This window comes from Halyomorpha halys, unplaced genomic scaffold, assembly GCF_000696795.3.
Source record: "Halyomorpha halys isolate HHAL.00 unplaced genomic scaffold, Hhal_1.1 Scaffold128.1, whole genome shotgun sequence".
In the NCBI taxonomy this organism is placed as follows: domain Eukaryota; kingdom Metazoa; phylum Arthropoda; class Insecta; order Hemiptera; family Pentatomidae; genus Halyomorpha; species Halyomorpha halys.
This window is the reverse complement of record NW_027110898.1, coordinates 14,135-30,728: the sequence shown is the minus strand read 5'-3', so window position 1 is coordinate 30,728 and position 16,594 is coordinate 14,135. Positions and strand designations below refer to the sequence as shown.

Sequence of the window (16,594 nt, the reverse complement as noted above, 5' to 3'; positions counted from 1 at the left end):
TTTCTTTGCTCCAGGAGGTAAGAAAAAAAAAATGAAATTAGGTCCCTAAAGAGTTAATGTTTATTAAAAATAAAAATAGTATTTTGTAATCATTAGATTGTTGATATCTTAGGATTTTTTTTCTATTAATCAATACAAATTATAAAGTAGATAGTGGTTTTTGATGATTAAAAAATGGAAAACCATCTACACATCTAGTTTTATGTTGAAATAGATTACAAACACGCAATCGATTAGATTGTAACAGTATTTAAATATTTCTTTGATCTAATAATTTCGCTTCCGTATTCTAGTAATATTTTAATTCAGTTTCACTTAACCAGATTCATTATTCTGATTAATTTATTTAAACATGAAACTAGTCATTAAAAATAATAAATGGTAAACTTACTACTGGCGCCATTTCGAAACGGTTGTTGGCAGCAAACTTTTAATATTTAAAACAAAGGTTGACCTGTTAATAACTGGTACATGCCAATTATTCACAGGTCAGGTGCATTCGCCCTATGTCACTATGAATTTTTGCAACTGGAAATTATAACTTTTTTATTATCGAGACGAGAAGTGAAATATGCGCATCTTCAGATAATGACGTATGCGTTTTTCAATTCGTTTGTCATTAAAAAAAAAATACTTTATTTTAAAACTGGCATTAAAAATTCTCTACGGAATGGTAGTCAGCTCAAAGTTAATGTAGTGTCATCGCCGTACGAATTGTGATTCACCTTTTCTGCCATACAAATTTGAAACGTTAAATTTACAATATATGTTTTAAGAGAAAAAACAGTAAAATCAGCGGAAGGGATTTTTTATCGAACAGAAAAATTAACGGTGCATACAATTTACGCTAGTATAAAATAAGTTTCAATCAAACCGTTTTGGACTCAAGTGGTTTCACTCTTTTACCGAAGATATGCTAATTTTTATTGTTCTATTTTTTATCCAAGATTTTTATTGTAGTACAATGATTCACTCTATTCCCATTATTTTTATGGCATAAATTACCATTTAATTTATGTTCTTCATATTATCATTTCCTGATCTGAAAGCATATTCAGTAAGACGAGTGCTGCAGTAACATAAACATATCATAGGTGGAAAGTTGTGAGTAATTTACTGTGCTGAGCATAGAATTTTGAGATATATTAGAATTCCATGGATTTTTTTTCTACAATTACGCTCCTAATGTACCCTATTGTTAGATCATCTTTTATTATTGTCACTATTATTCTGAAACCAGATGTTCTATTTTAGCAGTTGAATTTCTATTTTATATTTAACAAGTAGGTTGTGGTTGATATTGCTGTTGGTTAAAATATGTTTTATCGATTTTGACTTTTGATTTTTGTATTCATAAATAATGTGTAAGCAGAAGTAATCATACACAAGTGTGCCTATGCATGAATAAGCAATCCAGATTACAGTGACTTATTTTAGTGCATTGTTTATTATAGTTTATGTCCATAAAATGTTACTCTGTGATCATCCATTACCTTGTTAGATGGCGTTCAAAAAGGAAATGATTTCCCAACAAATGACATCCGATTTTCATGCAATCTATATTATGCTACTGTTGTTCTTACATCCCATCAAACTTCATAAAATAGTTGAAAAGTACATTTTACCTATGCCCACTATGCTTATGGCTTTTAAAGCAATTGTAAAAAATCACGGGGAAAGAGAAAATTTTGAAAATAATAGAAACCAATGATGAAAAGATGTTATATATACTGAAATGACAGGTTTCAATAATTACCTAAACTCCTCTAACTTGTCCTTCATACTGAGTGCCTGCTCAGTCATCTACATCAACAGAAATAGAAAAAAAAAACACTTTCAGAATAGCAACTTTGACTATTAAAACATGAAATAGTTTACTCATTTATTGAATCATGTCCCTCCATGCTATAAATGTTATCGGATGTTTTGCAGACCTATGTGATACCAACATGATTTTATTTAATTATTATTTATTAAATAATAAAATAAACATTTTAAAAGATTGTTGATTAACTATATATAATATATATATGGTCTAGGTGCTGTAAAAAAAAAAAAAGAAAAATATCAAATAATTTTAACTATATAATCTGTGACAACAGTTTCATCAAGGTTAAAAAAAATACAAACAACTAAAATAATGTAACCAAGTAAGATAATAGATAACATGAACTAAAAGGAAACTAAGGTATGGCTAAAATTGATGAAAAATATGTGAAATTTTATATAAAAATGAACTAGTAAATTTACTTTCCTCATTTTTACAGTAATTTAGTGTGTTAATTTTTATATGAATTTTCTTAGCTTACTTTGATTGCATTTTATCGATTCTCTTATTTTGCTTCATTATTTTAGTTGTTTGTATCTTTTTTAACCCTAATGAAGCCCTGCAAAGCGGAGTGAAATTTTGGCTCACATTAAATAGTTGATTACTATTTGAGTTTTTTTTTTTTTTTTTTATCATATCGTTCCTTTTATATTTAAATAAAGTAAACATATTTTTTGGTTTATTTATAACATAACCAAGTGAAAGTCTGTGATTTTGATCCGTATAATATAGCTAAATTAAGATGCAAATACCTTTTTGGCATTATTACAGTTAGGGATAATTTGCAGAGCTTTGTGTAGATTATAGCCAGTTATCCTATCCATATTCCTGAATCTTCACAACAAAATATAATTTAAAGATAATTTCTAAATATCTTGTGGTCCATGTAAACAATACAGTGGCATAGCCATACTCTTCTTCAAAGAGAAGGTAAAATGAAAAAGGTCATGTCCACAGGCTTTATGTTAAGGTTAACAGGAATATCCACCATTGTAATCTAAAATGAAATAGATGATAACTTGTACTCTACCCCTACTCCTGTGCCATGTCTCTGGTTCATCACAAGACCTGCCTTTTTTAGCTTCACTTATCTTGTCAGCTTATCCCTCTCCAATTATACTCTTTCCTCCATAATAAATCATGAATAAAAATTTAGTGAATTATCTTTGACAAAAAAAGTTCCAAATTACTTCTATTTTAAAACTAAACCTTTATTTCATTATGTACATATCACAAAAATCTATGAAGAAGTTTCTGGGTATATATATTTTTTTGAATTTCACTATTACTGACCAGGTTTATGTAGATCTAAATTTAACTAAAATATTAAAATTAACATAAAACCCATTAACGATGCAAATTATTAAAATTGATACAATGAGAGATTGTGAAGAAAAGAAAAACAAATCTATAAGTTTGTCCATAAAATTGTTTTATGTAATTAAAAAAAAAAAATTGTTTATTGAATGGTATTATTGTTAAAGTTGACTGATCACCTAATTATCTTACTATCTCTTGAATCACTGCATGCTTAATTGCCGTCTAAAACAATTACTAAATATAACATTTTTGTGTTGTTAATTAGAAGAAATGGATTGCAATTTGACCATGCATGCATCATAACAATTAACAGCAATTCAGTGTATTATGTTAAGATGAAATATTCAATTTTTCGTATAAAAAAAATTTCTAGGTTACAAAATATGTCATTAATACGAGGTGAACAGTACTTGCTTTGGTTGTGGATCCTACCTACGGAATGATAAACATACTTTCTTCTGTTTTCCTAAGTCATATTTATTTTTCAAGTAGTATGTGCTCTAATACTAAATTACTACTTAGAGACTTTTCTTTTGCTTTTCCGGTTAATTATTATATTTTATTTAAGTATATAACCGTGGATTCACTTACTAACTACTCTTTATTTTGATTTTTCTTCAATAGCAGTTAGATAGACTGATAGATGTCGTGTATGTTTCAGATGGGAGTAAAACAGACGTGGATGTTCCTCTATTAGGAGAGAAGAAACAGGGTAGTCCAATAACAGAGGAAAGGGGAGTCAATAAAGATGGGTCTCAGTCCTCCCAGACATTTACAGATATTCCCCTAAACACTACAGATCCGAAGATACCTCCTAATGACAAATCTGTCGAACCTTCACAGGGCTTGTCCCTGTCTAAAAAAGAACCTGATTCTGGCCAGTATACATCTTCATCAACTTCTTTTTTCTCCTTCTTTTTGCCTTCAGCTTCTCCAAGTTCTCAAAATGTGAAAGCAGAAATTAATCCCAGCTTAGATAAAAATGAGCATTCAGGTCAGAAACGTTTACCCTCACCTCAAGTCTTTGAACCACAGCTGATTCCACCCTCCTCTGAACCAGCTGTTAACTCATCAAAATTAACAGAATATAAAATAACGGATAAACCGGATTTAACTAATTTTTCAACCGCTGCACCCCTTGATTTAGTTCCCTTAACAGACCAATCCGAAAAGTTGTTAATACCTTCAGAGCCTCCACGGGTTCCACTACCTCCTACTGTCTCTGCTCAAAATATCATTGGATTGAAAAATCCTTATGCATTAAGAAACACTCAAAACTTTGTTTCAAGTTTTTCTCATTTATCTAAATCTCCTCCAAGCAGTTTAGGTAGTCATGACTCAATACCACTGTATTCTCCATCCAATTTATTTAATTATCTCTCTGGTCCTCAGGTAACTCCTTCTTCTATTGGTTCTGAGTCTCTTCCTCCAGCAAATATTATAAATAAAGTTGAAGTAGCTAATAATGCATTAAAAAGCACAAGTATTACTTCTGATTTAAAACTACTCACTCAAATTCAGAGTACTGTCCATGAATCAATATCATTGGATACTCCTCCTATCTTAACAAACATTTTTTCACCACAAACAACTTCTTCAACCCCTAATACTTATTCAGAATTTCAACAAAAAAGTGATGTCTTTAGTGCAGGATATTTCCCACAAGTTACCTCTCAAGCTACTTTCTACCCTGTTCAAACTTCAGAACAAATCTATTCTCAGGCTGGAACAATAAATCTAACTCATACAGCTGAACAAGCCTTTTTTCAGCCTACAGTTAGTAGTCCCAATAAAGAAACAAAAGAAAATTCTCAAACAGAATTGAAAACTGATATTTCAAGTTCTGAGCTAAAAGCAAATCTAATCAAACCTGATTCTTTTGCATCTTTAAACTCGGGAGTTTCAGGTCAGTCTACATTAGCTGGCCCTTCTGATAAAATAGTTTTTACTCAGCAACCATTGGAAGCAAATTCTAAAAATGAAAACTCTGTCATCCAACCTGCGATACCATACCACCCCTCTGCCACACAACCGATTTCAAAAATATTGCATGGTTCACTGCCAGAAAAATCAGAAACTCCTTATCTACCACCTATTGATGATTCTAAATCTATGGTTTCATCTGTGTTCAGTAATCAATGTGTACAAGAAAAATGCATCAAACCAAAAGTCAATTCTTATCAACAACAATCCTTTGAAACTGGTTCTACAATAGGTAAATGTGTGGCTGAGAAATTAGATATATTCCCTCCTCCCCTTAACAACGGAACTGAGCAAAACAACCTTTTCAAAACAGGAGAAAGTCATTCTGCTCCTATAGGATTCCAATCAAAGCAAGTTACCATGGATAATAATCCATCGAATGAAAATTACAATGTTGAAATTAATGCTGATATAAGTAAAAATATTTTAATTAATAATAGCATTACTCCTCAGCAATCGATAGGTTTGTCAAATCTGCCTTCTATATCAGGTTATTTCAAAGAACAACCAGTTAGCACTAATACTCCATCTACTGAAAGCTCTATAAATACTTTGTCAAGCCAACTTGTGGACCCTTCAATTACTTCTGCTTCCCAGTCATCTGAATCTATATTTTTCGGGCAAGTTTCTTCTTCAGGTGGTTGGAATCAACAGATTTTAGCACCTGTTGTTCCTGATACAAATAATAAGAATTCCTTACAAGCTCAAGCTATTTCTGAAAATAATAGAACACTATTCCAGCCATCTGCTGTGGCCCCGAATTCTGAATTGATTGCAAGCTCACAACAGACATTTAATGTCCAAAATCAACCTGATATTACAAAAAATACACCTGACACTCCAATAGCTAATATCTCTCTTCATCATATTTCAGTTAACAGTAGCAATGCCAATAATTCAGTACCTTCCAATGTACCTTCATTGTATCCACAACCTCTCTATACCTTTCCCAAATTGAATTCAGATTCTTACAGCTACCCTTTTCAACAACCAGGAACTTTATCATCATTTCCTTCTGTTCCTTCTCCTGCTAACCTAATCCCAAAAATGGACCCAGCTCCAACTAATCCATTAATTCCAACTTTCAGTTATTTTTCATCCTCTCAAACCAGCTGTTTGCCTCCTTCACTTGATGAACCTGTGCAAAAGGTCACTAGCAAAACTCCTCCTTCCAGCTATTATTTTAAACCTATACAAAAACCAGATTCTGTTCCAGTTTCATATAGTTTGCATAGTTCTATTCCAACAAAAATTGAACCTATTCCTCATGTTTTGAACCCCATCCCCTCTGCACCACCCAAAACATTTAATATCCCACCACCAAATGTATACTACCCCAAGGAAAATACACCCACATTTACGCACCAGGCTAATCATAAAGAAGTTGTACCTCCAATCCCAAGTACAGTAAGTTTAAAATTATAAGCATTATGAATTATATCTGTGTTTGCTTCATTAATGAAGTTAAGTTCATAGTATTGAGACAAACCTGATTGAAAAATTTAGGTTTTTTGTACAGTCTGGTTTTTAAGTTTATGAAGTGTCTTATACTGTGGTAAATAACCTGTGCAATAGTATAAGGCACATAAACTTTGAAAAACTGTCTACTAATCCTAAAGTTTTCAATTCCATTTTTCTTAAAACTATATTTTTTTACAAAAATAAATAAATGTAAAAGGAAGATGCTGTCAAAAGCACATAAATAGTAGTTAAGCTATTTATTGTGAGTCAATGTTTCTTTCCACTTAGTACAGCTTTCTCAGGGCAAAAAAAAGATACAAACAACTAAAATAATGTAACAAAGTAAGGTAATAGATAACATGAAATGAAATGATTTAATGATTAATAGTTTAATTACCACCTGAGCTCTTTTGATTGCCCCCAGACCATATTTTTTTATATATTACACATGGTCAATCTATGATCTTCCACTATGTTTTTTCACTTAACTCCCTTTATGCAGCAAATGCAGATATTTGACTATATAAAGAGATAATCTATTTCCAAAATTCTTATATGAAGTGAAGATTGTCATTAGCCCACTGATTAACATCTTAAATTTACGTAAAAGTATTAATATCTTTTACTGTGATAAAATTTCCTAGGATGATTTAATTTTTTTTTCAGGATAATTTGAATAGCGTAGACAGTGAAGAACTTGACCAAATTCCACTTGAAGGGAGCGCAGTTCCATTGTTCAACCCTGAAACTGTTAACAGAAGAAAGAGTATTGACATTCCAGGTATATTTCCCCTGTTATAATTATAAATATTACTCTATACAGTTATATTTTGGTTTAACTTAAAAGAATATATTTCTTGATACCACAAGAGTTTTTCTGATACATCATATCTGCAAAATTACTGCTTTACAACATGGATAAAAAATTGTTCTAGTATCTGTGTATTTTTCATGACTGAGGAGACATATAAAAGTATAGTGTTTTTCAGTATCTTGACTATTGGTGATGACACATTTAATAGGCATTCTATTTTTCATTCACTCCCCTGCAAATACGGTGTTTTACAAGTCATTGGTTTGTTGTTATGGTATTAATGATGCCAAGACAGGCAGTTATGCATCAGGTGTCTCTCTTTAACCAGTGATATATTAGTTTTCTAATCTCTGGTATTTGTGAAACATTCTTCTGGCAATCTAAATTCTAAAACCCAGATATGTAGTCAACTTATGTTTTATTAAGGGGCCTCTACATGTTGGCCGAGCCATGGCGAACTCTGACATACGCGAGCATGTGGATAGGTGGCTTGGCTTGGTTGGCCTAGGCTCGTTGCCGAGCCGTCGAGAGTAGGTTTTTGGACACAGATCAAAGGGGTTCGTGAGAGCGCTCGTGTAGCATCTACACCATTGTTCTTTGTCTAGTTACAACTGAGAGCTGTTAGGAGGTTAAAGGTGTTTGTTGGTACTTTTTATAATAAGTTTTATATTTAATCTTATTTATTTATATTTAATTTCCTTTCATTTTCTTTTTTTGTAATAAAAATAATACAATCCAAGTGCAAGGGCTGAAACAACTATTACGTCCGCCATGTTTGCCTCTCTGAATAACACTGACATGTGGATGGCCCGCTCTTTGTTTGCCGAGCATTTGAACGAGCCTCCGATCCGTGGCGAGCGGCCAACATGTGGATCCACCTTTAGGTATCAGCAGTGCCATTATAATTAAAGCATTGTTGATGTACTGTTATTATTCTTATTTTTTATACTTAAAATATAGTGTGTTAATAATGGTGAAAATTAACTACAACTGTAGAATTTTATTATTCTGTTCTAGGTTTTCAAGTCTTTTTACCAGCCATTTGTTTTAGTGGGATGTGAAATCATTAATTTAATCGAATCATAATTTAAAATTTAATTTGGATAAATTAAATTAAAATAAATTGGAACTAGGAAGAAAAAGTTTTTTTTTTTTTAGTACCATATTCTTTATTAAAAGTTAAGAGAGTGAACATTTTAAATTATTTTTAAAATTTAATTGACTTTTGGAACTAGCAAGAAAAAAAGTTTGTTTTTTTTATGCATCCTATTCTTTATTAAAAATTAAGAAAGTAAACGTTTTTAAAAAAAAAAATTATCCAAATTTGAACATCTTAACAAAAAAATATACCCATATGCATTTACTTATAGTGTCACATTGTTGTAATAATTTTGTCTATAGTTGCAGGAAACACCTTTCGGTTAAGTAAAGGATTAAAAAAACCCACTTACGCTCCTGTACCTGACTTGGGTGTAACAGAGAGAAGAAATTATCTTCCACCCACAAGCCCAAGTGGTTTGTCAGTTTCAAGTCAAGAAGAAATGGCAGCAATTCATGAAAACCAAAATGTGAGGACATCGCCTTCGAAAGCTCCTGAATCCCCTTTAGTGGTTGAGAACTATCATGGCAATGTGAGGATATTACAGTATAAAACCATTTTTTTTTTTTTTTTGGTTCCTTATTGCTTTCATTTTATTTTGATATTATTTTTATGATTGTCTATTTTACAAGCAATAATGTACAATAGTTCTCACATTTTTTTTATTTTGACTTATTTAACAGGATCAAGGGATCATTTATCGACCACCATACCAACATTGGTTCTTTAAGAGTGGCCGAGATAAAAAGTCTCCCTGGACACCATTTTCCATGGCCGATTCTTTAAATCTAGAACAAGTTTTTACTTCCTGTAAGTACTGAGTTATGTTTATTGCTGCTTTTAATTAGATTACGAATTTCTAATATTTCTTTCTTATAGCTGATCTTCATGAAGATACAAAGGTTGCTACTGACGGTGGTCGATATGATGTAGAAATAGTAAGAAGGAAAAAAAATTCTGTTTATTGGGATGAGACACCTGGTGAAGTACGGCGTTGCTCATGGTTTGTGAAATCTGTATCTGATTCAAGATATATTCCATATGATGAAAATATTGCTGCTTTGCTAGAGGTAGATTAAAATTCTTTATAATATTGTTGTAGATGTTTATACTAAATGGAATTTTTAAAATTTAAATGTGATAATGGTTTTATCAATAAGATTAAAATACCCTTTATTATAGAAATAATATTTTTCATCTTATTGTGGTCAGTATCACAAATCATATTTGGTTATATAAAGATAGAAAATGCATCAAATTTCAGTATTTTTTGTTAGAAAACAAAAATTAAGTTAAGTGATCTTGGAAATAAGGTTACAATATGTCTAATGATTGTTGTTTCATTGAGTGTTGCCCCTGTCTGTTCAAGTCTTTTTAATTTAGTCAGTTCATATATATTTTATATTAGCTATTTAAAACATGAAGATAAAATGGGTGTTGATGACCTCAGGGTTTTACGCCCTAAACAACAACAACTACATAAAGATAAATGTTCATATTTTGTTAAAATATATTTAAATTTTATTAAGATAAAATAAATTATATTTTCACTTTCACATAATTTTAATATCAATATTTGTTTTTAGGATGAATACAAACAAGGCTGTGAAACAAATGAATGGAACCGAAGAGTTGAGCTCGCTGATGGTGAAGTAATAATTCTTCATGGACCTAGTGCCATAGCCCATCATGTCAGATCTGCATCACCTGATGCTTGGAGTAGCCAACCAGTAAGTAAATATTATTAACAAAGTTACATCAGTTAATAATACAATTTTAAAATTAAATATCTTCTTAACTAATACGACTCCACATCTACTGACCATTACTGAACCAAACTCAGGTCTATCTTTAGTTTTCAGAACTGTAAAATAAGGCAGTTATGTAGGTCATGAATAAATTACAATTATCTGGTTATTTTTTACCTTTTATTACTCAATTTACATACTCTTCATATTAACATACAAACTTAGATTTATTTATAAAAAATTTTTGTCTAAGTTAATAAATAATGGAAGCATAATTTATATATTTACATAGATACAGTATTTACAAGAATAAATTATACGTGTCAACTTGATCAATTATTATTAATTCTATATAGGTTAAATGTAAGAATACACAGAAAATATTGTTCAGGCTTTTAACAGTGATTTAGGCTTTATAACACAATTCATATAATAGAATGTATAACTGTAGTGCAGTAATTGATTTTATTACTGACAGTAATGTTTTAAACAAAAATCAATTGTCATTTAATTAACAGAATCATTTCATTTTTTATATTAACTGTTTTAAAATGCCAATTCTACTATTAAAAAATGTATCTTTTTATGTATGTATTTCATTAATAACACTGACTTCATTAAAAGAATCTGCATAAATACTAATAGCATATTTTATTATGTGGAAGTAGTAGATATGTTTTGGTTGACAATATTTGGACCATTATTAAATATTACCATTTTAAACTCTTATTCAATTAATTAGTTAAATTTCTCTCCTTTTTTTTTTTTTTTTGTTTTTGTTTTTAGGGACTAGTGTTTACCCATCTAATTTTTTATTCAAAAGTATAATAAAAATTTTCGTCAAGATTATCTATGATAACTATGGTAAAAACTTTATTTATCTAACATAAGTCTTAGACCTAATGAAGACGCACTAATCAGTAAAATAAATTAGAATTCGTATTTCTTACAAAAATATTTAATAACATAATAAAAATTAATGTGTGAACATTAATTCAAGAGATTAATCGAATCATTAAATAAACACAAAATGTAGCAAATATTGTCCAGTGACTAAAAAAGTGCAAATTAATCCATTCTTTGAACAATTCTTGAATAGATGTTGTTTTTGAGTTATTTGCTTCCATTAGCACTCCCAAATAAGCCAAATGAAAAATAGCAACTGCCATGAAAAATAGGTTGACTGTATGCACTATTAAATTTCTTGTTGTTCTTTTATGTTTCTTGCAATAGGTTAAGCATGGCTTTGATGTTACACAGGCATTAAATGTTTTACTTAGACAGTCTCTAAAGCTGTGTTCAACATATGTATAAATTCCTAGCGATAAGAGTACAGCAGCTATTCGAAAATTAAAGCCATGCAATAAGGATGAAACTAAATAAGTATGCATTACTGCTACAAAGCTACCAAGATGTATAGTTGTTTTAAAAATATATGTTTTAAGCCACCTGTGCATGGGAATATTCCAATTAATTACCACTTGTACTAGAGAATAAGGAAGTTCTAAACTTAGTGGTTTGGCTACTATGAAATCCCATTTATTTCCTCCAAATCCACTCAAAACTGATGTTACTTCTGATAGATATGACACAAAATAATGTCCAAATCTGAACAGCATTGCATTACGGTAAACCAGCAATAAAATATTTGATTCTTCTGGTATTAACCATTCTAAAAAACAAACACTAATTACAAAAAATATCACGGACATTAGAAAACTAAACATAATTTTTTGTAGCCACTTAAAATCCCAGGAATCATTATACTTTAATTTGATATAGTCTGAATATGATACCCAAGGACCAAATATACAATTTGCAGGGCACAACACATATCCACAGAAATCTATTAGCTTAAAATCTTTAATTAAACCTGCATCAACATCAAAAGAATATGATAAAATCTTCATAGATGCCAGCATCTGAGAACCACGTAAATTGGACCAAGTATCATAATCAAAAAGAAAAAATTCAGCTACAAATGAATATATAAGAAAAATTATGCCTATGACATAACCTTTAGAATTTTTATCAAATAATATCAATAGACGTATTACTGTATACCCACTAATTACTAAACCAATTGTTTGAACAAATTTAATTCCTAAAAATACATATAATATTGACAAACCACCTAATATGGAACTCAAATGAAACATTAAGCTGTTGTGCTTAGGAAAATGAGTCATTATTCTAAATATTAGACAAATAGTCAAGAGGAACAATATCTTTTGATAATTTTGCAACACAGTGGGCTTTACACAATGTTCTAACAGATCACTTACAGATACTGTTATGTTTTCTTCCTCCTCTTCCAAGTAAGGATATTGTTCATCCAATAAATCATAATTGTCTATGTCTTGGTACATGTCATAAGCCATTATTTCTGATTTTTGAGTATTGTTTCTTGAGCTATGTCATGATGAATCCATCAATAGTCAATGTTTTCAACACTTGATGCCCTTGTAGTTGAAATAAAATGGAATGATTGGCCATTTCCAGTGATTCTTCTTCAAATTTGATCAATTCAAACGGGAATACAGTTTGTTTTTCATTAATCGTTTGTTCTGTAAGAGCGTTGGTTTGTAACCTTCTATGAAACCTTCCGCGATATCGTTCAATGCTCTTTGTATGTTACCGGTCTTAGGAAGCTTTTCGTTGTTTGCCCATTAATAAGCAAAACAAATACGTTTATTACATTAATTTTTGGGAAACAAATGTATTTTTATGAATTTATACAATTTTGTTTTTTGTAGCTCAGGACCTTCATTATTTTTTCCCTTTGTACCTCGTGTCAAAATTGTTGTGCATACAGATATTAAAGAAATAGTTTTAAATATCTAAATTGCTTGATAGTTGATTGCGATGTACCAGCACGACAGATATTTATCACGTAGAACCTTTGCTTTACTGTATTGAGCATTGTATTCGTGTTTGTTAAAAAAAAAAAAAAAAAAAAAAATGGGCACCGGAGCTTCATCTCAATGTCCTTTTTTGTTTGGAAAACAGATAAATAATTCTTTAATTGTTTCAATAACTCGTAAAAAGTCATTTTCGACGCTAACTCAATTTGGAGGGGCTCTGGAGGAGCAAATGGGTAAAAAAAATGGTACAGATGAAATTCACTTCCACTTTCATTGTATTGTTAAATTTTAGCCGATATGACCCAAAGGTATTTAATATGACTAACAAATATTATTGACTGACGTCTCACACGCATTTATTAAATAATAATATACGTGATTAATCTACAATTCATCTCCTCAACTGTCCACCATAATTATTAATTATATCCCTTGTTCCTTCGGTTAAAAATTTTTATCTACGATTTTAAAATTAGTTGCCACTGAAATATATCGTTTTTCTAACCAAGGGTAGAAGATTTTTGAAAAACAGAAATTTTCTCGGTCGTTGGCCATCTGCAGAATAACATTAGGGTCGAAACGTTTGGATAACGTTCAAGTGCCATGAGGAATAAATGGGTTTTGTTTAAAAATTGTGACTGCAATTCCGAGTTGCCAACGTAAATTTAAGTTATAAGATCCAAATAACTAAGTGTTCCCAGGTTTTGTTTGGGGATGATTTGGTTACCTTAAGCCCTCTTCACACTTGAAAATTCTGGAAAAATAAACGGATACTCGAGTATCATCAATTTGAGTTTTTTGTACGTCTAGATACAGGCGACTTATGTTGAGGATACTGTAAGACGTTCCAGTATCTTAAGTCTTACTCTATCCTGGTTCTATTTTTTTTTTTTTTTTTTTTATTGATCGTTTTATTGCGTCTAGTGATGATATAATTTTTATCTGTTATTACCATATTTTAACAGAAAGATGAAGAGAATTGTAAAGAATGTGTTACCTTCCTTACGTTCAATGGAACTTTTTCTTTCTTTTATTTGTTTCTGCTAAGGAAAGAATCAAGTCATATTCTAAGTTTTTAGCATTTAACCGCACGGTGGAAGAATCATTTCTACATTAATAATGACATACTTTCTCCATGTATGTGGTAGAGAAATTTCTTAACTTAACCTGCATACTTTATTTTTAACGCTTGTTCACCAAACTTTTCATAAATTTTAAGAGATGTAATGGATGGTCAATTTTCTTTTCAATCCACCGGAGACTACTGGGATACACGTCGAATATCCATGTACCCTGGTATCTGGGAAGTCGCGTAGTTTATACCCCTCCTTTATTAAACGGGGGGGGGGGGGAAGAGGTTTCTTGATTAAAAATTTGGTTGGAAAAAATAATTTTCCTAGAACTGATATTTTTTTTTAAATTTTAACTTGAATACAATTAAAAAATCATATAGTATTATTTTATTCTTCGGCATACCTCACATATAAGAGCCAAAAACCATGTTTTCAAGAATTTGTTAAATTATATTTCAAACAAACGGCCTCCAAAGTCTAAACACTTAATTGTGATTTTTCTGATGTCCACACTTCAGTTTCTGTTGATGATACACATCGTATAGCGGGCGACAGTTACAAAATGTTTTTCGCCCTTGTCAATGCCAAAAAATCCATTGTTCTTTTAAGTTCAAACAATGGTGTTGGAATTATTGCAACTGATTTGCAATGCGAACTTTGATAAGCAGTTTTCGATCATCAGTTCCCAACAATTATTTGTTATTATTAAAGTTTAACATTATAAAATTAACAAAAATAGTGTAAAACTCATCCTGGTGTAATAGCAACATGGCAGCCATTCAAATAACGAGCTGAGCATTATCCCAGGCGAAGTTAGGGAGGATTAGCAAGATCTGAATTGAAAATAAAAATAAAAATTTTAGAAATTATTGAAGGTATTGAAAAAAAAAATCACAAATATTGATAAACTCGGTATTATTCTTATTATAAAGATAGGTTTTGGATTAATAAAAATTCAGAGACAATAATTTAATTAGTTATTTGATACCTTTCCAACTCTTGGTGTTCTTAAGTTATTCTATATAATCTGTAAATCTTATTTAAATTTTTTATGAAAGTTTTCATTTATATTTACAAAATGAATAGCTGGTTAGTACTTCCTTGAAAATTTCTTCATCATAATTTTATACTTTTATCTCCTAATTAAGTTTGTATTTTTAAATTATCACACATTTCACCAAATAAGCCCAGTTATATTAAAGCAGAATTATTAATAAATATTTTATAGAACATATATGATTATTTAGAATTATTTTTCTTTGATGAACAATATTAAATTTTTACTGTTTCAGCCTTTACAACAAAAGTCTCGAGTTGTAAAAAGAGGTGTTGAAGACTTTGACATTCCGAAAGGAGAACCCAAGCAAGTTGATCATCTACTTTTAGTTGTACATGGAATTGGAAAAGCATGTGATCTTAGGTTTAGATCTCTTGTTGATGTTGGTATGGTTTTTAGAAATATTTTTTATCCTTTCTTTGTTTCTATATTTTCTTTCTTTATGTGTTTATTAATTTTATTCACTTCAGTATATTCATCTTAATTTGGGATATTTTTTTTATTTTAATTTAATTTCATTCTATTTTATTTCATTTATTTTAACGTCATTGATGTCTTAGATAATACATTTATTCAACTCGACATGTTGTAAACTTAATTATTAGCTTAGTATGTAAGTCACCAAAATTTCAGCCACCAGCTCATATCTAAGAGTAGGCAGAAATTCAATAAAAATGAACTAAATGGTGTTTATTGGAAATACAGGAGAGAGTGATAATTACCAATTTAAATTTAAGATGGATTATTTAGAAAGGAAATTCTCCTCTGCTCTGTTGCATTTATTATAATTACATAAATATTTTGACTAGTTGTCAAGCTTAACACAAAATCTCAATTATAATGAATTTTTTATCATTCTGCTGTAACTATTAATTTTATATTTTACAGTTGACGATTTTCGTTCAATTTCTCTCCAGTTGGTTCAGTCACATTTTCACAGTGGAGTTGAAAATGGAATGGTAGGAAGAGTTGAAGTTTTACCTGTTGAATGGCACAAAGCTCTGCACACAGAAACTATTGATGACCGACTTTCTGCTATAACTTTGCCCAGCATACCTCGGGCTCGAGAGTTCACTAATGAAACACTCTTGGACATTCTTTTCTATACTTCACCAGTGTTTTGCGAGGTAAATTATTTTTTAAAATTTACATGATATTTCATTAATTTTGTTCTAGCTATTGATCAAAAATATCTGGTGTCTTTACTCTAACCATAAACCCCTATAAAAAATGGTTTACTATATCTTTGTTAACATTGGTCCAATTAATATTTACTTTTTAGTCTTTATCTTTATATGAAATTCAAATATCTTTCAAATAAGTATGTTGAATGTTCGTAGCACATAA

The 16,594-nt window shown here is 30.3% G+C and overlaps 2 protein-coding genes across 4 annotated transcripts in view; one reads left to right on the top strand and one right to left on the bottom strand.

Moving 5' to 3' along the window:
* Nucleotides 1-16,594, top strand: part of LOC106678205 (mucin-3A) — a 51,490-nt gene that overhangs the window by 28,474 nt on the left and 6,422 nt on the right. For all 3 annotated transcript variants that reach the window (XM_014416601.3, XM_014416599.3, XM_014416602.3), the window contains exons 2-9: nt 3,810-6,538; nt 7,259-7,373; nt 8,808-9,037; nt 9,189-9,315; nt 9,385-9,575; nt 10,092-10,235; nt 15,483-15,633; nt 16,136-16,374. In XM_014416601.3, coding sequence (XP_014272087.1) covers nt 3,810-6,538; nt 7,259-7,373; nt 8,808-9,037; nt 9,189-9,315; nt 9,385-9,575; nt 10,092-10,235; nt 15,483-15,633; nt 16,136-16,374 — 3,926 coding nt within the window. The remainder of the gene's footprint in view (nt 1-3,809; nt 6,539-7,258; nt 7,374-8,807; nt 9,038-9,188; nt 9,316-9,384; nt 9,576-10,091; nt 10,236-15,482; nt 15,634-16,135; nt 16,375-16,594) is intronic.
* por (Protein-serine O-palmitoleoyltransferase por) lies at nt 10,429-12,849 on the bottom strand. The gene has a single exon (XM_014416603.2). The coding sequence runs from the start codon at nt 12,632-12,634 to the stop codon at nt 11,249-11,251; it is 1,386 nt and encodes a 461-aa protein (XP_014272089.1). The 5' UTR covers nt 12,635-12,849; the 3' UTR covers nt 10,429-11,248.

Coding starts and splice junctions, on each gene's coding strand:
- por (XM_014416603.2), bottom strand. CDS start 12,634: ATGGCTTATGACATGTACCAAGACATAGACAATTATGATTTATTGGAT.